The 25,650-nt window shown below is 51.0% G+C and overlaps 1 protein-coding gene across 2 annotated transcripts; it reads left to right on the forward strand.

Annotated features, from left to right (window-relative positions):
• Positions 1 to 1,371: 1,371 nt before the first annotated feature.
• On the forward strand, positions 1,372 to 24,543 carry ADCK2 (aarF domain containing kinase 2). Of its 2 annotated transcripts, XR_009209607.1 has the most exons (9): positions 1,372 to 2,699; positions 3,050 to 3,196; positions 7,595 to 7,723; positions 9,458 to 9,553; positions 15,379 to 15,630; positions 17,987 to 18,115; positions 19,154 to 19,207; positions 20,186 to 21,552; positions 24,057 to 24,134. XR_009209607.1 is itself a non-coding variant. In XM_032761947.2 (8 exons), the coding sequence occupies exons 1-8, from the start codon at positions 1,767 to 1,769 to the stop codon at positions 24,186 to 24,188; spliced, it is 1,872 nt and encodes a 623-aa protein (XP_032617838.1). In that variant the 5' UTR covers positions 1,372 to 1,766; the 3' UTR covers positions 24,189 to 24,543. The 2 variants fall into 2 exon arrangements, 1 of the variants encoding a protein (XP_032617838.1); XM_032761947.2 differs by lacking the exon at positions 20,186 to 21,552 and having other exon boundaries at positions 24,057 to 24,543.
• The last annotated feature ends 1,107 nt before the right edge of the window (positions 24,544 to 25,650 follow it).

Raw genomic sequence — 25,650 nt, forward strand, 5'->3', positions numbered from 1 at the left:
ATTGAGGCTTGACAAATATGAGATTGGGCTCAATAAATATTTATTGGGCTCAATGAGTATTATTGAATGAATGAATATGGCCTTCCCGGAGCCTTTCCCCAAGGTCCAACACAATTGCCAAATTAATGCAGCCGAGGACACAGCATCCAATTTCTACCTTTGCAGCCCAGTTCCCCACATCCAACACCACCCCCCCACCCAACCCCCGCTGAAAAGCGGACCTGTGTTCAGAACCTGCCTTCATACTTTTCAGCCATGTTCTTTGGAATAATGAAAGATACGAAGAAGTCAGTGGGGAGATAGACGTGGGGAGGGGGACATAGAGGGTGTCTGCGTTTTGTTACCCAGGACCCAGGACTCAAGGGCAGGGTGGTCTTGGCCTGGGGTCGCTGTCCTCTTTAAGGGGCGGGTCCGGGGACCCTGGCTGCCCGGGCCTCTACCACGGACCCTCTGCTCCCTGCGACCCTCACGGCCCAGCACCCAGCCCTCTGCCCCCACCGGCCACCCTGTAACAGCCCAGCGGGTTCACCTTGCCCGCTGCCTAGACAGAGCCGATTTATCAAGACAGGGGAATTGCAATAGAGAAGGAGTAATTCACACAGATCAGGCTGTACGGGAGACTGGAGTTTTATTATTACTCCCCGAGCAGAGTTTTTAAAGACAACTTGGGAGCAGAGTTTTTAAGGACAACTTGGTGGGTGGGGGAAGGCCAGTGAGTCGAGAGTGCTGATTGGTTGGGTCAGAGGTGAAATCTTAGGGAACTGAAGTTGTCTTCTTGTGCTGAGTTAGTTCCCGAGTGGGGGCCTAAGATCAGATGACCCGGTTTATCGATCTGGTAGGTGTCAGTTGATCCATCAAGTTCAGGGTCTGCAAAATACTCGAGCACTGATCTTATCAGCAGTTTAGGGAGGGTCAGAATATTGTAGCCTCGCTGCCTGACCCGTAAACCATACTTTCTAATCTTGTGGTTAATTTGTTAGTCCTACAAAGACAGTCTATTCCCCAGGCAAGAAGGAGGTTTGTTTTAAGAAAGGTCTGTTATCGTCTTTGTTTTAAACTATAAACTAAGTTCCTCCCAAAGTTAGTTCAGCCTACGCCCAGGAATGAACAAGGACAGCTTGGAGGTTAGAAGCAAGATGGAGTTGGTTAGGTCAGATATCTTTCATTATCTGTTATAATTTTGCAAGGCGGTTTCAACCCAGTGGCCGAACCCGTCCCACACATCTCCCGCGCCCCTCCCCTCCACCACAGCCCTGGGTGCCTCGGTTTCCTGCACCTGCACTCCCGCCCGTCCCCGACGCTCCGCCCCCGACGCTCCGCCCGCCCTCCACGCTCCGCCCCGCCCTCCCGGCCCCCGCCTGCGCCCGCGTCCTGGGCTGGTGCCCGCCACCCCAGCGATCTCGCACTGGCCTCTGGGCGCGCGGTGACCCTGCAGCTGCTCGGCCCCTGCCTCTGCCCGCGCGGCCCCCTCGCTCAGGTCGCGCGCGCCCGGGGCCTGGCTTCGCGTGGGTCCTGGCTCCTGCCGTACCGCAGTTGGTGCCGTCTGACAGCCCCTTCCGCGCGGCGCGGCGCGGCGGATGTCGGGCGGGGCGCGGGCCTCCGGCCTGAGGCTCGGCGAGGTGCTGGCGGGAGCCGGGCGGAGAGCCGGCCCGGATGGGCAGCTCCACCCGCAGGGGCAGGGCCGGGCTTCGGCTTCACCGCAGCCTCGCCTGAGCGGGCGCCCCTGAAGTGGAGGGCGGGCCGCCTGGGCCGCGGGCCCCGGGAGGATGGTGGCGCCCTGGCGCGTCTCCGTTAGGGTTTGCCTGTCGCACATGAGGTGCTTCGAGCTCAGACAGGGACTCAGCCTTCTGAGGCCCTCCGAGTGCCCTCGCGATGCCAGGCTCTGCTGGCTTCTGCTGGGCACTTTGCCCAAGGTCGTCTCCGTGTGCGGGGACGTGGGTGAGGGGGCCCCTGACGTTCTGGGTCTGCGAAGGGTCCATTGCAGCGGGGCGGCTGGCGCGGGGCCCGCGGAGAGCCTACCCCGAGCGGGACCTCTAGGCGGCGTCTTCCTGCATCTCCGCCTCTGGCTTCGCGCAGGAGCTTTGTTGGTGAAATTCTTCCCCCTCCTTCTCCTCTACCCCCTCACCTACCTGGCTCCCGGCGTCTCCACCCTCTGGCTCCACCTGCTTCTGAAAGCCACCGAGACCTCAGGCCCAACCTACATCAAACTGGGCCAGTGGGCCAGCACCCGGCGCGATCTGTTTTCTGAGGCTTTCTGTGCCCAGTTTTCCAAGCTGCATGTCCGAGTGACCCCCCACCCGTGGACTCACACTGAGCGCTTCCTTCGGCAGGCTTTTGGGGAGGACTGGGGGAGCATCCTCTCTTTTGAGAACCGAGAACCTGTGGGCTCAGGCTGCGTGGCCCAGGTGTACAAAGCATACGCCAACACTGCCTTCCTGGAGACGGACAGCGTCCAGAGACTTGGCAGGGCCTCCTGTCTGCCGACCTTCTCAGATACTGGGGCAGTCGGGGGGCTGAGAGAGCTCTTTGGATACCTTGGAAATGGCCGGAAACCTCCAGAAAATCTCGCAGACCAGTCGTTTCTAGAAAGGCTGCTCCTCCCTAAAGCTGACCTGGTTGGATCAAATGCAGGGGTGTCTCAGGCTCAGGTCCCTGGCCACCAACCTGAGTCAGGTCACCTCATCCCCGTGGCAGTGAAAGTAAGTGTTCTGAGAGCTCACAGCTCACCTACCCACTGGGCTTTCCCAGATCAGAAACACCCGCCATGCAAATCGCCCCCACGTTTATTTCTATTTGCCTGACCAATATCTGAGTGCTTGTTTCATGCAAGCTGTTTCATTTATTGGTTTGAAGTGGCGGTGTGAATAGTCTGATAGAGGAAAATGAACTGAGTCTGGAGTGAACTAACTGCTTGGGTGTCGGGACCACATCCTCTTTCCTTTGATGAGAAGCCACCTGGCTCTTTCTTGGATGGTGGGACCCAGCCCTGGCTGGGTAAAATGTGTCCAGCGGGTTTCTCCTCCTGTCTCACGGTTCCTCTTTCTGACAGGTGTTGCACCCTGGCCTGCTCGCTCAGGTGCATATGGACCTGCTGCTGATGAAGATTGGCAGCCGAGTCCTCGGACTTTTGCCAGGCATCAAGTGGCTTAGCTTGCCTGAGATTGTGGAGGAATTTGAGAAGCTGATGGTCCAACAGGTGAGTTTTCCTCCCCTCAGCTGTAAATAGCACCTAACATAGTTCTTGCCATTAGCTGCTGCTTAGTAAATGTTAATGAATAATTTTCTGGTATGTCATAGCTCATATGATGTGTTAGAGCTGGTAACACTAGCTGATAAAGAACACCCAAATCTCAGTGGCTCAATGCAACGAATAAATTTTTTGCTTATATCAAAGTTCTGGCCGGGCGTGGTGGCTCACGCGTGTAATCCTAGCACTTTGGGAGGCTGAGGCGAGTGGATCACTTGAGGCCAGGAGTTCGAGATCAGCCTGGCCAACATGGTGTAACCCTGTCTCTACTAAAAATACAAAATTAGCTGGGCATGGTGGTGCATGCCTGTAATCCCAGCTACTCAGGAAGCTGAGGCATGAGAATTGCTTGAACCCAAGATGGAGGTTGCAGTGAGCTGAGATCATGCCACTGCACTCCAGCCTGGGCGACAGAGCAAGACTCCATCTCAAAATAAAAATAAAAACAAAAACCAAAGTTCTATGCAGGTGAACTGAGGCAGAGAAAGGGAGTGCTTTATTTTATTATTTTAAAAATAGAGATAGAGTCTTGCCATGTTGCCCAGGCTGATTTTGCCCTGGGCTCAAGCCATTCTCCCTCCTCGGCCTTCCAAAGTGCTGAGATGACAGACCTAAGCCACCGTGCCCAGTCAAGAGAGGGAGCTCTACTCCCTAGTTTCAGGGGACTCTATTTCTTCCCAAGTTTGGCACTGCCTCCTTCAACATGTGTCATCTGCGGTCAGTATGGATTGGAGGCAGAGGCCGTGCAGGGTCACATAATAAATTTTGTGGCCAGGACTGGAAGTGACAAACATTACTTCTTTCCCATTCACTGATCAGAGCTTTCACCGCATGGGCCCAGTGTAACTGTGAGCTTGGGAAATACAGTCTTCCTTTGTGCCAAGGAAATGATTCTGGTGGAGAACATCTAGCATTATTTCTGCCATAATTAATGACTCCAGAGTGAGAAAATAATTAGCAAAATCACATACTGTGCCTTTGTTCTGCTTTGATTCCAGGGCAAATTGAGTTGACAAGGACCTCCTTCATGCTCAGGGCCCTTGGGACCTTTGTATAAGGATACAGACTTAGCAAACTCATTGGGGCGGTCGGGGCTCCACGTAGGCACCTGTTGGCTCCTTGTTGGGTAGTGCAGGAATTGAGAGGTTTTCAGAAGCAACCTGCCAAGTATTTGTTTAGAGCCTCTGATTTAAGATTTTAAGTCCTAGGGATTCATTCTAATGTTTAGAAAGTCTCTTAGTCTGTTCGGACAGAATCCCATAAACTAAGTAGCTTACAAACAACAGAAATGTATTTCTCGAGGTTCTGGAGGCTGAAAATTCCAGATCAAGGCATCGGCAGATTTGATGTCTGGTGAGGCCCCACTTTCTGGTTCATAATTGGCATCTTCTGTGTCATCACATGGTGGAAGGGGTAAGGGGTCTGTCTTGGGTCCCTTGTGTAAAGGTGCTGATCCATTCATTCAGGCTCTGCTCTCATGACCTAATCACCTCCTAAAGGCCCCATCTCCTAATACCATCACCTTAGGGCTTAGCATTTCAACACAGGAATTTTGGGGGGACACAAACATTCATAGCTACAGAGCAATGTAATTTGATAATAAAAGCAAATTAAAACAGAGAAAATAGCGTCGATTCCAACAATCATCTCTGCAATAATTCCTCTCAGTCCTGCCATTCCTCTGAGTTTCAGTTCCCCTTGCAGAAGTCTGACAGACATCATGTGGTTCCATCACTTCAAACTCACATCTCTGAATCACACCCCATTTGCCTTAAAAATCAGCTCTTCCTACTAAGCCTCTCTCCATCTCTCAGTAGTCCTGTCATGTTCCTAGGCTGGAAACCCTAGAGTTGTGGGTCTGGGTATAGTGTGTGAGTGTCTCTCCATTCATTTATAAGTTTATGTAACAGTGACTAAAAACTCTGTTAGGGCTGGGTGTGGTGGCTCATGCCTGTAATCCCAGGACTTTGGGAGGCTGAGGTGGGTGGATTGCTTGAGGTTAGGAGTTTGAGATCAGTTTGGGCAACATGGTGAAACCTCATCTCTACCAAAAATACAAAAAATTACCCAGGCGTGGTGGCGCTCGCCTGTGGTCCCAGCTACTCAGGAGGCTGAGGTGGGAGAATTGCTTGAATCTGGGAGGCAGAGTTTACAGTGAACCATGATCACGCCGCCGCACTCCAGCCTGGGTGACAGAGTGAGATTCCATCTCAAAAAAAAAAAAACCCAAAAAAACCAAAAAAACTCTGTTAGAAGCTAGTAAACAAAGAAAATAAGTGAGCTTTCCTATCCTTAAGAAAGACAGTCAGGACCAGGTGCCGTGGCTCATACCTGTAGTCCTAGCACTTTGGGAGGTGGCGTCAGGTGGATCACTTGAGGTCAGGAGTTCAAGACCAGCCTGGCCAACATGGCGAAACACTGTCTCTACTAAAAATACAAAAATTAGCCGGGCGTGGTGGCACACACCTTTAATCCCAGCTACTCAAGAGTCTGAGGCAGGAGAATTGCCTGAACCCAGGAGGCGGAGGTTGCAGTGAGCCAAGATCACGCTTTTGTACTCCAGGCTGGGCAACAGAGCAAGACTCCATCTAAAAAAAAAAAAAAGAAAAAAAAGAAAGACAGTCAGCCCTCTGTCCGTGGGTCCTGTATCCCCGGATTCAATAAAAAATATAGTTAGGTCTATGATAGTTGCATCTGTATTGAACATATACAGACTTTTTTTTCTTGCATTATTCCCTTAACAATGCAGTTTAACAATGATTTACAAAGCGTTTAGATTGTATTAGATATTATAAATAATCTAGAGATGATTTAAAGTATATGGGAGGATATGCATAGGTTATATGCAAATACTGTGCAATTTTATGTCAGGGACTGAGCCATCTGGTATCTGAGGGAGGCCCTGGAAGCAATGAACCTGAGCCTGGCTGAACCTGAGCATGGTTCAGCAGGGCTCAGAGGAGGACATGGTTGATGTCCTTGGCTTGAGCTGAGTATTGAAAGGTGACTGGTGTTTGCAGTTGGACCAAGTGGGGGAATAACATTCCAATTAGAGGCAGTAAAGAAGCCAGAAGGAGAGCCGGGGGTGTTAGCCACTCTGGGATGTCGAGCACTATATGGAGTTGGGTGAGGCCAGGTCTTGGGTGGTAAAAGGAAGGGGAAGGTGCCATGAGAGATGGACCTGGACAGAGAAGTAGGGCCCAAATCATGACCCACCTGGATGCCATTCTAAGGAGTGCAGACTTCACCATGCAGGTGATGGATCGGAGAGGAAGGATGGGTCAAAGAGCACACTCGAGGCACCTCTGTTTGTGCTCGGGTGACTGGACCTGAGGGCATGCGCCTTGGGAGTGGCATTGGGGGACATGGATTGATCTGAGGGCGGTGAGGCTGCAGACTTGATGGCACTGGGCCATTGCTGTGCATGGAGGGGAAGAGAGAAGGTGTGATCTGGGGACTCAAAGGTGACTGAGTGCGTGGGGATGGTGAAGGGAAATTCCGTTTAGAAATAGAGCTTCAGGGTCTCTGGGCTCCCACTGGGCCACATCCAGGTGTCATTGGATATATCACTCTGGAGGCTGGCATTGAGGTCTGACCTGGGGATCAAGGTGCTGTCAGGGGAGGAGCCAGCTGAGGGCTTGGTGGATGTCAAGGGGGCACACACGCTCGCTTAGGTCAGGAGAAAGGACATCAGCTCCTGGGGGCACAGGAGATCCAGCCAAGACAGGACAGTGAGAGGCAGCAGGGGTGCCAGGAGAGTGAAGGGCAGGTGCCGGGGGAAGAGCCACCATGGAAAGCCGGGTTAGCAGTGGCACCAGCCCTGGATGCCCACAGAGGTTGATGATAAACCTGGAACTGGTCCTTTGGGTCTGGTGAGTGGTGGTTGGGGAGAATAGCAGTGACAGTGTTGATGCGGTGGGTGGAGAGCTGCCGCGAGATGGAGGGGCAGCCCTGTGTGGAAGCGCCCACAGCACGCTGGCCCTAATGGAAAGAGAGGGCTGGGGGCTGGGCCTGGAGAAGCCAGACCCAGGGAGACGGGGAAGGGACTCAAGGGCTGGTATGAGGCAGGCGGGTGGCAAGGGCGAGAGTAGCGGAGAAGCAGTGCAGCCCATAGCCCACCAGGGCACCTGCTGTCTGCAGCCTCCAGGAGTTCACACAGAAATCTGGGATTGCTGGGGCAGGCTGTAGCCCATGGATGTTGCCTCCTGAGTTTCTGGGCAAGTCCTGCGGGGCAAGCTGGTGGGGAAGGTGGGGTGGACCTCATGACTTGCTGGCTCCTTGGCATTGCAGATGTCACTGTGCCTGTGCCCAGACTAGCCCTCATCCTTTCTGTCCATTTCTCTGTAGATCGACCTGCGTTATGAAGCTCAGAATCTAGAACACTTCCAGGTCAACTTCCGGAATGTGAAAGCTGTGAAGTTCCCCACCCCTCTGCGCCCCTTTGTTACCAGGGAAGTCTTGGTGGAAACATATGAGGTAAGAGTGGTGGCTTTGCCTGGCCATACCTTTCACTTGCCACTTGCAGTGGGCCCGTCTCCAGCCCACAGAAAGGCTTCAGTTTGGAGAGAGGATGGGATTTGTGTCTGTAAAACTGTGAGGAGCTGGGACGTGTTGGCCTCGGGGGGGAGGCAGTGTTGTAGTGAGGTAGCTGAGAGCACTGGGTGTGGCCCGACCCCCTAGATTTGAAAATCTGCTCTGCCATTTTATTAGTTGGTGACCTGCCTTAGAGGATTGTCTCAGGAGTAAATGACACACTGAATGCAAAACGAGGAGTTGGGCACAGAGAAAGTGCTGAACAACCTTGCGTCATCTCACTTGTCCTAGCTATCCTCTACCCTAGTTCAGCCTTCTCTCTTTTTTTTTTGAGACAGAGTCTCACTCTGTCACCCAGGCTGGAAGGCAGTGACATGGTCTCAGCTCACTGCCACCTCCGCCTCCCAGGTTCAAGTGATTCTCGTGCCTCAGCCTCCCAAGTAGCTGGGGTTACAGGTGCGTGCCACCACACCTGGCTAAGTTTTGTATTTTTTAGTAGAGATGGAGTTTTGCCATGTTGGCCAGGCTGATCTGGAACTCCTGACCTCAAGTGATCTGCCCGCCTTGGCCTCCCAAAGTGCTGGGATTATAGGCATGAGCCACTGCACCCAGCCCAGCCTCCTCTTTACAGATGGTGATGTGAGATTCAGGTAATCTCATGAACATGACATGAACCACGCAGTGTTCCTAGCTGTGTGAACTTGAGCAAGTTGCTTAACCTCTCTGGGCTTTTGTTCTTTTATTTGTTAATTAGGGATAACAAGATCTATCTCCATGGGTTGTTTTGACAATTTTTTTTTTTTTTGAGACAAGCCTTACTCTGTTGCCCAGGCTGTGGTACAGTGGCATGATCTCAGCTCACTGCAGCCTCCACCTCCTGGGCTCAAGTGATCTTCCACCTCAGCCTCCCAAGTAGCTGGGACCATAGGCACGAGCCACCATGTCCAACTAATTTTTGTATTTTTTTGTAGAGCCTGGGTTTCACCCCGTTGCCCTGGCTGGTCTCAAACTCCCAAGTTCAAGCGATCCTCCTGCCTTGGTTTCCCAAAGTGCTAGGATTATAGGTGTTAGCCACCACACCCGGCTAATTTTTTTTTTTTTTTTTTGTAGAGATGGGGTCTCCTTAAGTTGCCCAGACCCCTATTGGCTGATTCTTGCCCAGAAACCAGCTCTCTGGTGCCCACCCCTGTCTTTTCAGGACATCACATCTCTTATCTTCAGTAGCAGAGTTGATAGGTTTCCTTTCCAATAAACCTATGTGACTTGTCATCCTTCTGATAGCTGTTATAGAAGGGAATGTAAATAAGTTCTAATTAATGTGTGGATGACAGATTTTTGTTTTGTTTTGTTTGAGACAGAGTCTCTGTCACTCAGGCTAGAGTGCAGTGGCGCAATCTCAGCTCACTGAAGCCTTGACTTTCCGAGCTGAGGTGGTTCTCCCTCATGTTGTCCAGGCTGGTCTTGAACCCCTGGACTCAAGCAATCCTCCCAAGGTACTAGGATTACATGTGTGAGCCACTGCACATGGCTGAATGACAGATGGGTTCTAGGAAAGGAAATACTCTTTGGGTTACTTCCCAATCAGTGAGAAGGCAGCACTGTGGTGCCACGTGGGAGGAGGAGCCAGCATCACAGGCTGGCTGGGATTAAGCTGTTCTCTCTCTGGTCTTTCTGAAGGAGAGTGTACCTGTGTCCAGTTACCAGCAGGCAGGAATTCCCGTGGAATTGAAAAGGAAGATTGCACGGCTGGGGATCAACATGCTCCTGAAGATGGTAAGCTCATGGCTGGAGCGGGCTCAGGCCCAGCATGTGGTCAGCTTGCAGATGGGGAGTGGGCTGGGACTCTGGCTATCTGGGTGGGAAGGAGAGCCAAGCAGCAAGCCGCCAGGTTGAGAAAGTCTGGTCTAGAAAGAGTGGAGGCTACCATAAATGGCCATAGTGTCTGTGAAGCTCTTTTTTTTTTTTTTGAGACGGAGTCTTGCTTTGTCGCCCAGGCTGGAGTGCAGTGGCGCGATCTCGGCTCACTGCAAGCTCTGCTTCCTGGGTTCACACCATTCTCCTGCCTCAGCCTCCCGAGTAGATGGGACTACAGGCGCCCGCCACCATGCCCAGCTAATTTTTTGTATTTTTTTAAGTAGAGATGGGGTTTCATCGTGTTAGCCAGGATGGTGTCAATCTCCTGACCTCACGATCCACCTACCTTGGCCTTCCAAAGTGCTGGGATTACAGGCGTGAACCACCGCGCCTGGCCTTTTTTTTTCCTTTTTTAAGATAGGGTCTTGCTCTGTTGCTGAGGCTGGAGTGCAGTGGCAAAATCTCCATGCACTACAGCCTCAACCTCTTGGGCTCAAGTGATCCTCCCTCCTCACTCCTCAGCCTCCTGAGTAGCTGGGACTACAAACATGAGCCACCAAGCCTGGCTAATTTTAAAAATTGTTTTGTAGGGACTTACTGTGTTGTCCAGGGCAGTCTTGAACTCCTGGGCTCAAGCGATCTTCCCACCTTGGCCTCCCAAAGTGTTGGGATTACAGGCATGAACCACCATTCCCGGCCTCTTAAGTACTTTGTCAGTGACTCATGCTCTGTGTGCTGTGGGAAGAAGGGTGACCATGACCCAGTTCTGCCAGCATTGCCTGTAGTTTAGCAAACAGCTGAGACAATATCTTATTTTAAATGCTGCTTTGCTCATTTGTTCAGCAAATGTTTATTGAGCACCTGCTAGGTGCCAGGCACTGAATTAAGGGCTGGGGTTACGGTAGTGAGCAAAACAGACACAATTACAATGCTTATGACATACTGTTCCTTGGGAAGACAGAAGATGACTAAGTAAATGACTTATAGGGATAGGTACAGGGTGCCATTTCGGAGGAGACTGTGCTAACCCAGGAATTCACTCAGGAAGTAGCTCCATCTCAGCTGCAGTGTGAAGGTCTAGGTGTCACTGCATAAGGAAAGGCGGCAGGGAGTTGTCCAGAGAGAACAGCCTTTGCTGAGGCCTGGGGTGAGCTACTGCATGGTGCTCTTGGAGAGACGAAAGCATTTAGTATGGCTTGGAAGAGAGTTTGAAGGAGGGGGCAGTGATTGCTGAGGCTGAGGAGGTGAGAGGGGCCTGATCACAAAGGGTCTAGTAATCTGTGAAAGAGTTTGGGCTTTAATCCAAGGGTAGATAAGTTCATTTTGAAGATTCCTGCCCTTAACTTTAAAAAATTGAATTCCAATAATATTTAAATATAAAGTGCTCAGATCTTAAATGATGCTTAGTGAGTTTTTAAAAAGCATCCCAGTGCCCAGATTAAAACATAGGAGAGTTTTGGCTAGGCGCAGTGGCTTACGCCTGTAATCCCAGCACTTCAGGAGGCTGAGGCGGGGAGATTGCTTGAGCCCAGGGGTTTGAGACCAGCCTGAGCAAGATGCCAAAACCCTGTCACTACAAAAAAAAAAAAAAAGTACAAAAATTGGCCACATTTGGTGGCAGCATGCCTTTAGTCCCAGCTACCCGGGAGGCCGAGGTGGGATCACCTGAGCCCAGAAGATGGAGGTTGTAGTGAGCCAAAATCATGCCACTGCACTCCAACCTCAGATACAGTGAGACTCTGTCTCAAAAAAAAAAAAAAAAAAAAGGCCGGGCACAGTGGCTCATGCTTGTAATCCCAGCACTTTGGGAGGCCAAGGCAGGTGGATCGCGAGGTCAGGAGATCGAGACCATCCTGGCCAACATGGTGAAACCCTGTCTCTACTAAAATACAAAAAATTAGCCAGGCATGGTGGTGCACACCTGTAGTCCCAGCTACTTAGGAGTTGCTTGAACCCCGGAGGCAGAGATTGCACTGAGCCGAGATCACAGCACTGCACTCCAGCCTGGCGACAGAGCGAGACTCCGTCTAAAAAAACAAACAAACAAACAAACAAACATAAAGAGACATAGGAGGTTTTTATGCTGAGGAATGCCCTAATGTCACAATCTCATGTCCACTGCGTGGAGTTGGAGCAGCAGGGTGAGACGAGAGGCAGGGGAGTCAGAAGGTAGGTTTTGATTCTTGGACATTTAAACATGTTCAAGTTCTCCAGCTCTCACCACATGCCTGGGTCCTCCCTACCATGATTCTTTGCCTCTGAGACCTGGGTATTCTTCCTCCTAAGAACCTGGGTTTCCATCTCCTAAGAACTCTTGGTTGGTTTTGTCTTTCCTGTATCTACCAGCGAGGATTCTGAAGGCCCCCCAGCTGAAGAGGGGCCTGGCCGCATCAGGAGGGCATTTGTTGTTTCACAAAGGCCAGAGCCGTGGTTTACAACAGGGTGGTTTTGTCTACCAGGGGACGTCTGGCGATGTCTGGAGACATTCTTGGTTGTTATAGTTGGGGGTCGGGGGTGCTACTGGCAGCTGTTGGGAAGAGGCCAGGAGCTTACCACCCCAGAGTGCAGGGACGGCCGTCCCCACCCCCAGCAGTAGAGTGAGAAACCCTGGGCTGGAGAGATGGAGAAACTTACAGGCGCAGGGACAAGATTTGATGGTGCTTCCATGGGAAACCTTCTATTTCCTTGTGAACTAAGGGGCCATTGTTCTCTGCTGGGAGTAGGATGCAGAGGGCCGTGGGAGAGGAGGTTTAAAGAGAACAGTGAGGTTTGAAATTGCTGCCCTGGGACTAGAAAGAGCTACTTGGAAAATGTGGATGGTTGTCAGGAGGGGCAAGCCATGTTGGTGTTGGAGAAGCAGAGGGGTATTTTGCCTATCTGCAGTGTAGCCTGGGGGTTAGGAGCCCAGAGCAGGATTTGTTTTGAGTTCAAATCTCAGCTTCCAGTTTACTAGCTCAGGGCAGAGAGGAGTGTCTGGGGCAAGTTACTTAACCTTTGTCCTCGGGCCTCTTATCTTTCAAAAGAGGATAAGAAGTGCCTTCCTCATAGGGTCGCCATGATGGTTAAAGGAGTGGAAATTCCTAAGAAGCCGCAGTGAGTCCTAGGCCACGCTAGTTATGGCTCTCTTCATTGGTAGTAATCGTGACCCAGCATTGTTAGCAGCCCCCATGCAGGAGCAAAGGAAGAAGATCTTAGATTGTCGGGGGTCTGGTCTTTCTGGTGGTTGGGACAGAGGACAGTGGTTGAAGGGATGGATGACAGGAATGGGCGATGGGGTCGAGGCGGATAGGGAAGAAGAATACCCAGGTCTCAGAGGCAAAGAATCATGGTAGGGAGGACCCAGGCATGTGTTGAGAGCTGGAGAATGAATCAAGGAGTCAGAGATGGAGCTGTTGGTGGAGGCACGTTTGGAGTCCCCGCAGCAGGGGCGCTCAGAGCAGGTGGAGTCCTGCAGGCTGACAGCACGCACGCACATGCGGAAGGCTGAGAGCCGTTGCGGGGGTGGGCTCAGGTGACTCCACTCCAACCCCAACTCCACTCCATCCCAGGGCCTGTGGGATGGGGAGTCAGCAGCTCCCACCCCTCTGGCTCCTGGAGAAGCAGGATTGTTGAGGCACACCTAGGTTTCAATTCAGTAGTTGCAGTCAGAACCCGGTGACAAGAGGACTTTGTCCACAGGAACAGGGCTCCAAGAGGCACAAGAGGGATGTAGCCAGGGGAGAAGCAGCACGAAGCAGCACCAGGAGTGGAGAGAGGATGAGGGGCCTCCAGTTTTGGGGTCAGGATCGGGGCATGAGACCTTGGGCGGAGCTGAGGGCAAGGTTCCAGAAGATTCAGAAACTTAAAAAAAACAACAACTGAATTATAGCCACATTCAATAAAGTGCATAGATCTTAAATTATGCTCAGTGAATTTTTACAAGTATACTAGGCCAGGCATGGTGGCTCACTCCTGTAATCCCAGCACTTTGGGAGGCTGAGGCTGGCAGATCACTTGAGGTCAGGAGTCTGAGAGCAGCCTGGCCAACGTGGTGAAACCCTGTCTCTACTAAAAACACAAAAAATTAGCCAGGTGTGGTGGTGCACGCCTGTAGTCCCAGCTACTTGGGAGGCTGAGGCAGGAGAATCGCTTGAACCTAAGAGGTGGAGGTTGCAGTGAGCCAAGATCGCACCATTGTACTCTAGCCTGGGCAACAGAGTGAGACTCAGTCTCAGAAAAAAAAAAAATGTATACCAGGGCCAAGATTAGTGACCTATTTAGGAGGCACCAGCTTCGCTGGAGGGTCAGCCCAGCATTTGGTGACCATGTCCTGCAAGTGTGCAGGTCCCGGCCCCCCAGGTCCCAGGATTTTCACATGGGTAGCAGCTTCCCTTATCTCTACCAAAGCCACAATCTGGGCTAGGACAGTCCCTCCATGGTCTGCCGCCATGAGGGATGGGGTCTATGGCCTGGATCTACAGGGAGGAGGGGATCTACGGTGCTTGGGGCCCCGTGTCAGCTGGAAGCAGTCCCTGAGAGCCTGTCCACCAGCAGCTGCTCTGCTCCTGCCTTGGTCTCTCCTCTCATCCCCCGTGGAAGGACTGCTGGGGTTTCCCTGACCTCCGAGATGACCGGTTATCAGAGGCTGATTCCTGTTCCACAGCCGTGCCTGAATCCAACACAATCCCTGGGGGTTGCTGTCCAGCTTAGCAGGTTCAAAGCCGTGTCCTTCCTGCTCCTCCAATTCTGCATACCAATATGTCCTGAGAACTGTGTCCTCCTCCACAGAAGGGCTCTGTGTGCATGTGGCTGCTGGTGGCACTCGCTCTCACACCTCACTGATGTGGACAGGTTGAAGTAATGGAGGGAAAGTCTGATTTATGAGCTGTTTTTAAAGAAATGCAGTTCTATGAGTTTTAAGAACATAGAGGTTTGGGGAAAATCTTTAATAAATAGCTAATTATTTTAGTTAGAATATTAATGATTCAAATCATAAAGTAGAAACAAGGCATTTCAAATGCAGTTTGGCCTTAGACTTTTTATTTTATTTATTTATTTTTGTTATTTTTTTTTTGAGATGGAGTCTCGCTCTGTCGCCCAGACTGGAGTGCAGTGGCACGATCTCGGCTCATTCCGACCTCTGTCTCCCAGGTTCAAGCCATTCTCCTGCCTCAGCCTCCCAAGTAGCTGGGGTTACAGGCATGTGCCACCATGTCCAGCTAATTTTTGTATTTTTGGTAGAGACGAGGTTTCACCTTGTTGGCCAGGCTGGTCTTTAACTCTGGACCTCAAGTGATCCACCCGCCTCAGCCTCCCAAAGTGTTGGATTACAGGCATGAGCCACCACACCCGGCCTTATTTATTTATTTTTACAAGACAGGGTCCTGCTATGTCACCCAGGCTGGAGTGCAGTGGCATGATCATAGCTCTGTGTAACCTTGAACTCCTGGGCTCAAGTGACCCTCCTTCGTTGGCCTCCCAAAGTGCTGGGATTATAGGTGTAAAGCCACTGAGACCGGCCCCTTTATAATCTTGTAAAAATGCTTTTTACTTTGAAAATAATTTTTCTCTTGAAAACTTTAACTTAGCTCGTCCTTGTACAAATTCTGAGTCGACATCTAAACAAGAAGGGTCTATAGGACATGCACCTCTTTGCGGCTGTGATAGATTGCTGGGAGCTTATCGTCACCTGGCAACTTTGTTTCTTTGTAGGTTGGTGGTGCTGTAGGGGTGACTCACTCATGAGCATTGTGATCTCCTTCTAGATATTTGTGGATAACTTTGTCCATGCAGACCTTCACCCTGGAAACATCCTGGTTCAGGGTGCCAACAGCCTGTCCTCGAGTCAGGAGGCGCAGCTGCAGCAGGCGGACATCTGTGACACTCTGGTGGTGGCCGTGCCATCTTCCCTGTGCCCGCTGCGACTGGTGCTGCTGGATGCTGGCATTGTGGCGGAGCTACAGGCCCCCGACCTGAGGAATTTCCGGGCGGTTTTCATGGCTGTGGTGATGGGGCAGGTGAGATGCACTGGGACCACAGAAGTTGGGGTGAATTTTTTTTAATTAAAAGAGTTGGCGAGGCATGGTGGCTCAGACCTGTAATCCCAGCACTTTGGAAGCCTGAGCGGGGAGGATTGCTTGAGCCCAGGAGTTCAAGGCCAGCCTGAGCAACATAGTGAGACCCTGTCTCTATAAAAAATAAGAAAATAGGCCAGGCACAGTGGCTTACGCCTGTAATCTCAGCACTTTGGGAGGCCAAGGCGGGTGGATCACCTGAGATCAGGAGTTCGAGACCAGCCTGGCCAACATGGTGAAATCCCGTCTCTACTAAAAATATAAAATTAGCCAGGCATGGTGGTGTGTACCTGTAATCCCAGTTACTTAGGAGGCTGAGGCAGGAGAATTGCTTGAACCCAGGGGGCATAGGTCGCAGTGAGCTGAGATTGCGCCACTTCACTCCAGACTGGGTGAAAGGGCGAGACTCCATTTCAAAAAAAAGAAAAAAGAAAAAGCCAGGCTTGGTGGTGTGCGCCTGTGGTCCCAGCTACTTGGGAGGCTGAGGTGGGAGAATCACTTGAGCTTAGGAGTTTGAGGCTGTGGTGAGCTAGGATTGCACTGCTCTACTGCAGCCTGGGTGACAGAGTGAGATCTTGTTTTTTTGTTTTTTTTTTTAAGTTTCAAAAAATTAATGGAGATGGGGTCTTGCTATATTGCACAGGCTGCCTTGGCCTCAAGCCATCCTCCCATCTCAGCCTCCTGAGTAGGTAGGACTACAGGCTGGGCAGGGGGTGAATCTTTTATACTCCAGGGAATGCCTCTGTCTCTGTCTTTTCTTTTTTTTTTTTTTGAGACCGAGTCTCGCTCTGTCACCCAGGCTGGAGTGCCTTGGCGTGATGTCAGCTCACTGCAACATTCACCTCCTGGATTCAAGCAATTCTCCTGCCACGCCTCCTGAGTAGCAGGGATTACAGGCACATGCCACCATGCCTGGCCACTTTTTGTATTTTTAGTAGAGATGGGGTTTCACCATGTTGGCCAGGCTGATCTCGAACTTCTGACCTCAGGTGATCCGCCTGCCTCAGCCTCCCAAAGTGCTGGGATTACAGGTGTGAGCCACTGCGCCCGGCCAGAATGTCTCTGTCTTGACACAGGACAGGTCTCCTTAGCCCGATCATTCTTGTTAATGCTCACACTTGCCAGCATGCCGGAAACGAGTGGAGGGAGGCAGGAGGACAGGAGGTGAGGCTGCCCTTATGGGGCTTTCTGTTAGCAGGTGTTGGGTGCGAATCAGGCCAGTTCTGAGTGGCAGATGGTTTGGGACTGTGGGAAGAAACAAGTGCTGCTTCGTGTTAGTAGTTTCTGGTCCTTCTCCAGCAAACATCCAGCTGGTCACCAGGAACGCTGGCTTCTTGACCAGATAACAGCTGCCCTTGGTGTGTGCTACCTGCTGCAAGGTGGCAGGCTGGTGAGATGCGACAGCATAGAGAACACAGCCTCTAAGTGGGGCACAGCATGCTGGCACGTCCGATGTGGGGACATGAGTAGTTTTTGCAGCCTCCCCTGTGATTCTGAGGGGCTGCAGAGTCAAGTGAAAGCACAGAGTCAAGCTTGCCTCTGCAGAGTCAAGTGAAAGCACTACGTCATGGGTGACTGTGAGGAGACCCTCTGGCCGGCTGGCAAAGAATTCTCCAGCAAGAAAAACCCTGGGAAAAAGAAAAGTGTTTTTTTTTTTAAATTAATGAATCAATTAATTATTTTTTTTTGAGTTGGAATCTCACTCTGTTGCCTGGGCTGGAGTGCAGCAGCCCGATCTCAGCTCACTGCAACCCCTACCTCCTGGGTTCAAGTGGTTCTCCTGCCTCAGCCTCCCAGGTAGCTGGGATTACAGGTACCCACCACCATGCCCGGCTAATTTTTGTATTTTTAGTAGAGATGGGGTTTCACCATGTTGGTCAGGCTGGTCTTGAATTCCTGACCTCAGGTGATCCACCTGCCTCAGCCTCCTAAAATGCTGGGATTACATGTGTGAGCCACTGCGTCTGGCCCTTTTTTTAAAAAAAAAATTTTTTTTTAAACAGCAAAATGCAGGGCAGTCCCTGCCTCTGAGAGGGCAAACCCAAAGCTGGGACCTGAAGCTGGTTTGAAAGTGTCCCCTAGGCCAAGGTTAAGATCTGAGGTGCAGTGCAGCAGGGGTGGGGGCATTCCTCCTTATAGGTATGGGCAAAGGGAAAAGGTCACAGCTCGAGGAGGAAGAGCCAAAAGCAAGATGCCAGAAAAGTCAGGGTGGAGCTGCTGAGATGAGAAAGATGCTTGGGCACCGCATCCAGGTTTATGCTCGCTCCACTCCAAGTCCCTTTTCTGTTGCATCTTCCAGGGCCAGAGAGTGGCTGAGCTGATCCTGCATCATGCCCGGGCCAGCGAGTGCAGGGATGTGGAGGGGTTCAAAACCGAGATGGCCACGCTGGTGACCCAGGCCAGGAAGAACACCATCACCCTGGAGAAGGTGGGCAGGTCACTTGTGGAACAGGGGCTGGGGTATCCATACCTGGCCTGGAGCAGAGCAGATCCTGGGTCTAAGGGAGACCTCTTTATGAGGGGTGTGAGTTTTAAAGCAGAAAAAGAACCACCCCACATCTTCCAGGCATGAGGAGGCCCAGTGAAGTCCCTGGTGCTCAAGGGGGCCTCCTTGTGCAGTGCCACTTAGAAGGCTGCAGCTCCTTCCTCATCCAGGGGTCGCTGTTCATTTGGGGACAGCCAAGCATACAGGGAGAGAGGATTGTGGTCTCCAAGCAGCCAAATGATGTGCCCAATGTACATGTCCCTTATTTAAACCCAAGCCAGAGCCTGCTTTGTATTTTACACACAGTTCTAGCAAATGTGACTGTTTTATCCCCAAGTTCATGGCCACATTAGCAGGAATGGGTCAGACACGGAGTGGCCACTGGCACGCTGGCCCTGCTGATAGTCTATCCAGGTGTGATTTTTTTTTTTGATTTTTTTGAGACGGAGTCTTGCCGTGTCACCCAGGTTGGAGTGTAGTGATGCAGTCTCTGCTCACTGCAACTTCCACCTCCCAGATTCAAGCGAATTCTCCTGCCTCAGCCTCCTGAGTAGCTGGGATTACAGGCACCCGCCACCACTCCCGGCTAAATTTTATATTTTTAGTAGAAATGGGGTTTCACCATGTTGGCCAGGCTGGTCTTGAACTCCTGACCTCAAGTGATCCGCCCACCTTGGCCTCCCAAAGTGCTAGGATTATAGGCAGGTGTGATTTTTGTGGTTGCTTCAGGGATGGGGTAGGTGGGGCTCAAAGGCTTGTCCTCCAGAGGCCTCTGTGACCAAGTCTTGAGGTGGGAGTTGGGCTTGTGCTGGAGGAGTCCTTTCCGAGTTTGTCAGATGGTCCCTTTCATGCTGACTGGTGTATGTGTGCCCTGGCAGGGGAGTGGGGTGGGATGCCAGGGCTGAGAGTGTGTGGGTGGTGGGAAATAAGCGGTTCTGGAAGGCTCTGTGGTCTGCATTAGCCTTTATTTTGTTTTTCCAGCTTCACGTGTCCAGCCTTCTCTCCAGTGTCTTTAAGTTGCTGATGACTCACAAGGTGAGGGCCATTCAGAGGGGAGGTCTCTGGGGAAGGTGGGATGGGGCAGGGCGGGATGGGAGGAAACAGGGTGGTGGGAGGCGCTTCTATTATATGGTTTTTGGTTTTTTTTTGTTTTGTTTTTTTGTTTTTTTTGAGACGGAGTCTTACTCTGTCGCCCAGGGTGGAGTGCAGTGGCGCGATCTCGGCTGACTGCAGCCTCTGCTTCCTGGGTTCCAGTGATTCTCTTGCCTCAGTCTCCTGAGTAGCTGGGATTACAGGCACCCACCACCATGCCTGGCTAATTTTTGTATTTTCAGTAGAGACGGGATTTCACCATGTTGGCCAGGCTGGTCTCGAGCTCCTGACCTCAGGTGATCCACCCTTCTCGGCCTCCCAAAGTGCTGGGATTACAGGCGTGAGCCACTGTGCCCGGCCTATTATATATTTTGAAAGCATTTTTAGTTACAAGCCATTTGCAACAAGTGCTTCGTAGCAGTTAGTCTGTGTATCTGTCAAGTCAGTGCAGTCTAAGTATCTGTGACATTTAAATGTAGAAAAGTGTATTTAAAAATGTAGAAACAGCCTAACTCTGGCTTTTCATGTCCTTCCCTCCTTGGTTCACGTTCATGATGCTTGTGTTAATGTAAGTCATGCTTAGCTCTTTCCTGGTGGAATGAAGTCCTGGGGTCCAGAGGCCGCTCGAGAGGGTCATGCCTCGTGTCCTGGTGCTTTCAGAGGCCCTAGTGGGACTGTTGTGGCCCCTGCCTGGCTGCTGTAGTCCATTAGAGGGAGCTGGCCTCATGGTTCATCTTAGCCTGTGCCCCGGCTCTGTCACCTTGTCATGGAGCTTAGTCTCCAGCACTCTTTAAACTAAGGCTGCTGGCCAGGGGCAAGCAGTATTGAAGGTGGAGAAGGGAGGACCTCGTCGGAAGATGGCCTTTTCCATTGCATTACTTAGCTATATGACATCTATTGGTAACCAATTTATGCCCTCAGTGTTCCAAGAGGCAGGCACCAAAGCTGAGAGGCTGAGCAGCTCACCTGTGGCCACGTGGGCCGAGCCCCCGCCTGCTGCTGGGTCCTCCCACCTCCGTGGCTCACTCTGAACATCTGCTCCCCACACAGTTTCCGGCACGGTGGGTGAGGGGCCTTGAGTGTTTGCTGCTGCTGCTGTTGTTCCCAGGATGGAAGAGGAGACAGAGGGCCTAGGGCAGCTACTGCACTCTAAGCACTTCACTAGGCACTTAAGTTTGAAAACATTTATAAATTTTTCATTGTGATGAAAAACACATAAAATTTAACCCGCCAACCCTCTCCAGATGCATAGTATAGCATTGTGCAACAGATGTCTAGGTCTTTCTCATCTTGCAGAGCTGAAACTCTACAGCCATTGACCAGCTCCCCATTCCCCTCTCCACCCAGCCCTGGGAACCACTGTGCTGTTTTATGTTTCCATGATTTTGGCTACTCCAGATATTTCATATAAGTGGAATTATAAAGTATACTGTCCTTTTGTGATTGGCTTGTTTTACTCAATATAATGTCCCCAGGTTTCATCCATGTTGTAACATGTGACAGGATTTCCTTTTGAGACAGGGTCTCACTGTGTCGCCGAGGCTGGAGTGCAGTGGTGCAATCTTGGCTCACTGCAACCTCTGCTTCCTGGGTTCAAGCGATTCTCGTGCCTCAGCCTCCCGAGTAACTGGGTTTACAGGCAAGTGCCACCATGCCCAGCTAATTTTTGTATTTTTAGTAGAGATGGGGTTTCGCCATGTTGGCTAGGCTGGTCTTGAACTCCTGACCTCAAGTGATCCACCCACCTTGGCCTCCTGAAGTGCTGAGATTACAGGCATGAGCCACCGCGCCTGGCCTGTTATTCTTTTGATGCTGTTGATGTTCACTTGGGTTGCTTCCACTTCTTGGTTATAGTGAATAATGCTGCAGTGAACATGAATGTGTAAATATCTTTTCAAGATCCTACTTTCAAATTTTAGAAAAGTTTTAAAAACATTTAATGTAGCCAGTAAGGGCTATAAATTGTGTTCTGGCTTTCCAGTTTTTAAACATATGCCTCAAAGTAGGTTTTCTGGATCATATGGTATGTTTTTAGTTTTTGAGGAACTTCCATAGGAGCTGTACCATTTTATATGCCCACCAACAGTACACAAGGGGTCGTTTCTCTCATCCTCACCAACACTTGTCATTTTCTGTTTTGTTTTTAGTGGCCATCCTAATGGGTGTGAGATGATGTCTCACTGTGGTTTTGATTGCATTTCTCTACTGATTCATGATGTTGAACATCTTTTCATATGCCAATTGGCCATTTGTATAATAGAGCTTCCTTAGAAGAAATATTTATTCAGGTAGCACTTAATTTTTTTTTTCTTCTTATTTTATTTTTTTTTATTAATTTTTTTTGCACACAAAACAATAAACATTTTCTAAAAATACATACAAACAAAAAGATACATATCAAACATATTAGGAAGGTTGCACATGGGAAGACTGGGAATAGAAATGGGGGGTGGGAATTAAAGAAAATAAATGAGAGAGGGACTTTGTATGGATCAATGATAATAACTCAATCCTCTATTTGACAAAGAAGAAGGAGAAGGAAGAGGAAGAGGGATAAAGGATCAGAAAGGGAGGAAAATAGAAAAATTAGAGTATGACTCCAGGGTAGACCTGTTTTGTTGTCACTGGGTTGGTTGGTTGGTTTGTTGTATTTTTCATATGTTTCGCCATGTTGGCCAGGCTGGTCTCGAACTCCTAGCCTCAAGTGATCAACCCGCCTCGGCCTCCCAGAGTGCTGGGACTACAGGCGTGAACCACCACGTCCAGCCCCCACATTGCGTCTGGCCTCTGTGGTAGACCTCCCAGACGGGGCGGCCAGGCAGAGGCGCTCCCCACATCCGAGACGGGGCGGCCGGGCAGAGGCGCTCCTCACTTCCCAGACGGGGTGGCCGAGCAGAGACGCTTCTCACTTCTTCCCAGACGGGGTGGCCGGGCAGAGGCGCTCCTCACTTCTTCCCAGACAGGGTGGCCGGGCAGAGGCACTCCTCACCTCCCAGACGGGGTGGCCGGGCAGAGGCGCTCCTCACTTCCCAGACGATGGGCGGCCGGGCAGAGATGCTCCTCACTTCCCAGATGGGGCGGCCGGGCAGAGACGCTCCTCACTTCTTCCCAGACGGGGTGGCCGGGTAGAGGCGCTCCTCACTTCTTCCCAGACGGGGTGGCTGGGCAGAGACGCTCCTCACTTCTTCTCAGGTGGGGCGGCCGGGCAGAGGCGCTCCTCACATCCCAGACGATGGGCGGCTGGGCAGAGGCGCTCCTCACTTCCCAGACGGCGCAGCCGGGTGGAGGCACTTAATTTTTTAAAATAAAGTATTTGACAGTAACATAGAGGTAAAGGAATCTAATCCACACTAAGAACCCCCCACCCAGCTTCAGAATGAAAGCATTCCCAGAGGTGTCGGAGCCCTGGGTTCCTACCCGGACCAGAGCCTGTGTGGCCAGTCTGCCAGGCTGGAACTCCACAAGCTGCTCCTGGGAGCATGCTGCTGCTTCTGGATCCGCCTGACCCCGACAACCTTCCAGCCCTTAACGGAGACAAATACTCTTTAATTTCTAACAAAGAATATTTCCCATGATTCAACCTTCCATTTCTTGACCTTCTGTCCATTTAAAAAGCAGATGCCTGTTTTTCTAGGTTTACATCTGGCTCTATTCCTCCTCACTCAGTGGCCTTGAGCAAGTCATTGAACCTCTCTGAGCCACAGCTTCTTTCTCTGTAGAATGGGGATAATGATGATACTTTTGAAGAATAGTTGAATAATCCATGTCAATTGCTATTACTACTAATCTGGCTCTGAAGGGACAGCTGTACCCTGTCTGAGCAGTCAATTGTGTGTTGTCTCTTATTTTTTTTTATTTTTTTTGAGACGGAGTTTCATTCTGTTGCCCAGGCTGGAGTGCAGTGGAGCCATCCCGGCTCACTGCAAGCTCCGCCTCCCGGGTTCAGGCCATTCTCCTGCCTCAGCCTCCCGAGTAGCTGAGACCACAGGCACCTGCCACCACGCCTGGCTGATTTTTTGTATTTTTAGTAGAGACAGGGTTTCACTGTGTTAGTCAGGATGGTCTCGATCTCCTGACCTCATGATCCGCCCACCTCGGTCTCCCAAAGTGCTGGGATTACAGGCATGAGCCACCACGCCTGGCCTGTGTGTTGTCTCTTAAAAAGGCTATTGTAGACCAGCTGACATGGCTCCTGCCTATAATCCCAGCACTTGGGGCGGCCAAGGTGGGAGGATTGCTTGGGGCCAGGAGTTCGAGATCAGCCTCGTCAACATTGCAAGACCCTCTGTTTACAAAAAAGAGTCAGTCTCAGGAGGCTGAGGCAGAAGGATCCCTGAAGTCCAGGAGCTCAAGGCTGCAGTGAGCTATGATCTTGCCATTGCACTCCAGCCTAGGAGACAGGGTGAGACCCTGTCTCTAAAATAAATACATACATACATACATAAAGGTTACTGTAGGTTTTGAAGAATTACCTGTATTTAAATGTATAGTTTCTGGGATGTGTGTGAAAGATTTATTTGGTCATTCATTCATACATACACGGACACAAACGTAGAAAAGTATATTCCGTACCCCTAGATTTTTCCTTAGTGTGTCCAGTAGATGGGAGGCTGGGCGAGTAGGTGAGATGGTTGGGGAGACGATGCGGTAGAGAAGAGAATGTCAGGTAGATGGTAAACATCCCATGGGCAGGTCGGAGGGAGGCTGAGAGTGGACAGCAAGGTGATTATCCAGGACCCACGTCCCTGCACCAGCAGGTTCTGAGATGAACTGTTCTGTTGTTCTGTTCCAGGTAAAGCTTGAGAGCAACTTTGCCTCCATTGTGTTTGCCATCATGGTGTTGGAGGGGCTTGGCCGCTCACTGGACCCCAAACTGGACATCCTGGAGGCAGCGAGGCCCTTCCTCCTCACGGGCCCAGCGTGACCCCCGTGATGGGGCAGTGGCCTCTGTGGGCCCTTGTCAAGAGCTGGAGGCCACTCCCAAGAGCCTCTCCTGTGGCAGCTGGGACGTTTTAAAATTGGGACACCAATTTCAAATGTTAACAGTCCAGTGGTGGAAGGCACACCATGGCTTCCTCTGCTGGGTTTGAGGGTCTGTTCAAAAGCTTTGGGCCAATTAGGGAGTAAAAGGAGGGAAGGGGCCTATCCATTCCATTGTGGAAGCTGGGCCAGGTGCCAGGGACACTCTCCTTCAGGGAAAATGTTCTGTGGAGGAGGACGAATAAATTTATTTTGTTTTCCTGTTTTTCTCATTTCTTGACCCGCTATACTCCCTGGTCAGATGGGTCCTGCTGGTAGTTCCCAGACTTTGATATTCAGGTTAGAAAATGCCATCAAGTCCTACCGATCCATGGCATGCACGCGCGCGCACGCGCGCACACACACACACACACACACACACACACACACACACACTCTTTATGTATAAATTTCATGCAGGTGCTACCTGTCAGCATAATATACACTTAGGGCAAATTTCATTGTACTTCAAATTATCTTCTTGGTAATTTTTAATAGATTTTGCCAACTCTTTGCTAACTTTTATTACAAGGTAAAACAAAACTGATGAAAGTGGCTGACATACCGGGGACGTGAGCAGAACGGCTTGGCCACTTCCTTAACATGGCCCCAGGTTCACACGCTAGTCTGGAACTACAGTTTCTCTGCCACAGTGTCTGTGCCTGTCCACTTGCAGGCATTAATTTTGGTGAATATGAACAGAGTTAATATAACCAGTGTGTCCTCTTCTCCATGGCAGCGCCCGGGGACAGACCTGCAGTGACCACCGCCTGCCCCTCTCTGCCAGGCCCAACCACGGGCTTTCTTCTTAGAGCTGAGCTGATGTGGCCGGCTGGCTGACTAGGAGGGGCCCGGGGTCAGCCTGGAGGGGGGATATTTGTAAAGCTTAATTTCTCATTTTTTTTTTTTTAGGTAAAATCACAGTGTATCCCTGCACCTTCATAGATTATGTTGCTGGTCTTAAGAGACCACCAGGCAGCGAATGGAGTCAAGCCCTTGCGCTCTCTGAGAGTCCTGCCCTGACCACAGGACTAGTTTCTCCCGTTCTTTCCTTCTCCAGGATAAAGTTCCTCATTCCTGTCTTTTAGTGAGCAGTATGGTTTAGGTGGACAGAGATTCCTTTGGTGCAGTTTTTTTCAAGGGAGGTGATGTTATTTTTTCCTTCCCAGGTCTTGAGGGGGCAGGCAGAGAGGGGTTGGGATGGCTCCAAATGGCTGGGAGGGGGCACCAGCTGGTCACGCAGCCCCTTGTGCCAGTGCACATTCAGGTACAGTGTGGAGGCGGGAGGGGGACAAAAAGACAGCAGTCTCCTCCCTGAGCCGATGCCAACACAGCCTTAAAGCCAGTGGATCGAATCAAGCCATTTG

Source organism: Hylobates moloch, unplaced genomic scaffold (assembly GCF_009828535.3).
Source record: "Hylobates moloch isolate HMO894 unplaced genomic scaffold, HMol_V3 SCAFFOLD_1, whole genome shotgun sequence".
NCBI classification, from domain to species: Eukaryota; Metazoa; Chordata; class Mammalia; order Primates; family Hylobatidae; genus Hylobates; species Hylobates moloch.

What these genes read in the sequence shown, in the direction of transcription:
- ADCK2 (XM_032761947.2), top strand. Translation starts at nt 1,767, where the DNA reads ATGGTGGCGCCCTGGCGCGTCTCCGTTAGGGTTTGCCTGTCGCACATG. An exon ending in TGGCTGTGGTGATGGGGCAG is followed by an intron (nt 15,631 to 17,986) that starts GTGAGATGCACT and finishes TGCATCTTCCAG; the next exon opens with GGCCAGAGAGTGGCTGAGCT. An exon ending in ACACCATCACCCTGGAGAAG is followed by an intron (nt 18,116 to 19,153) that starts GTGGGCAGGTCA and finishes TTGTTTTTCCAG; the next exon opens with CTTCACGTGTCCAGCCTTCT.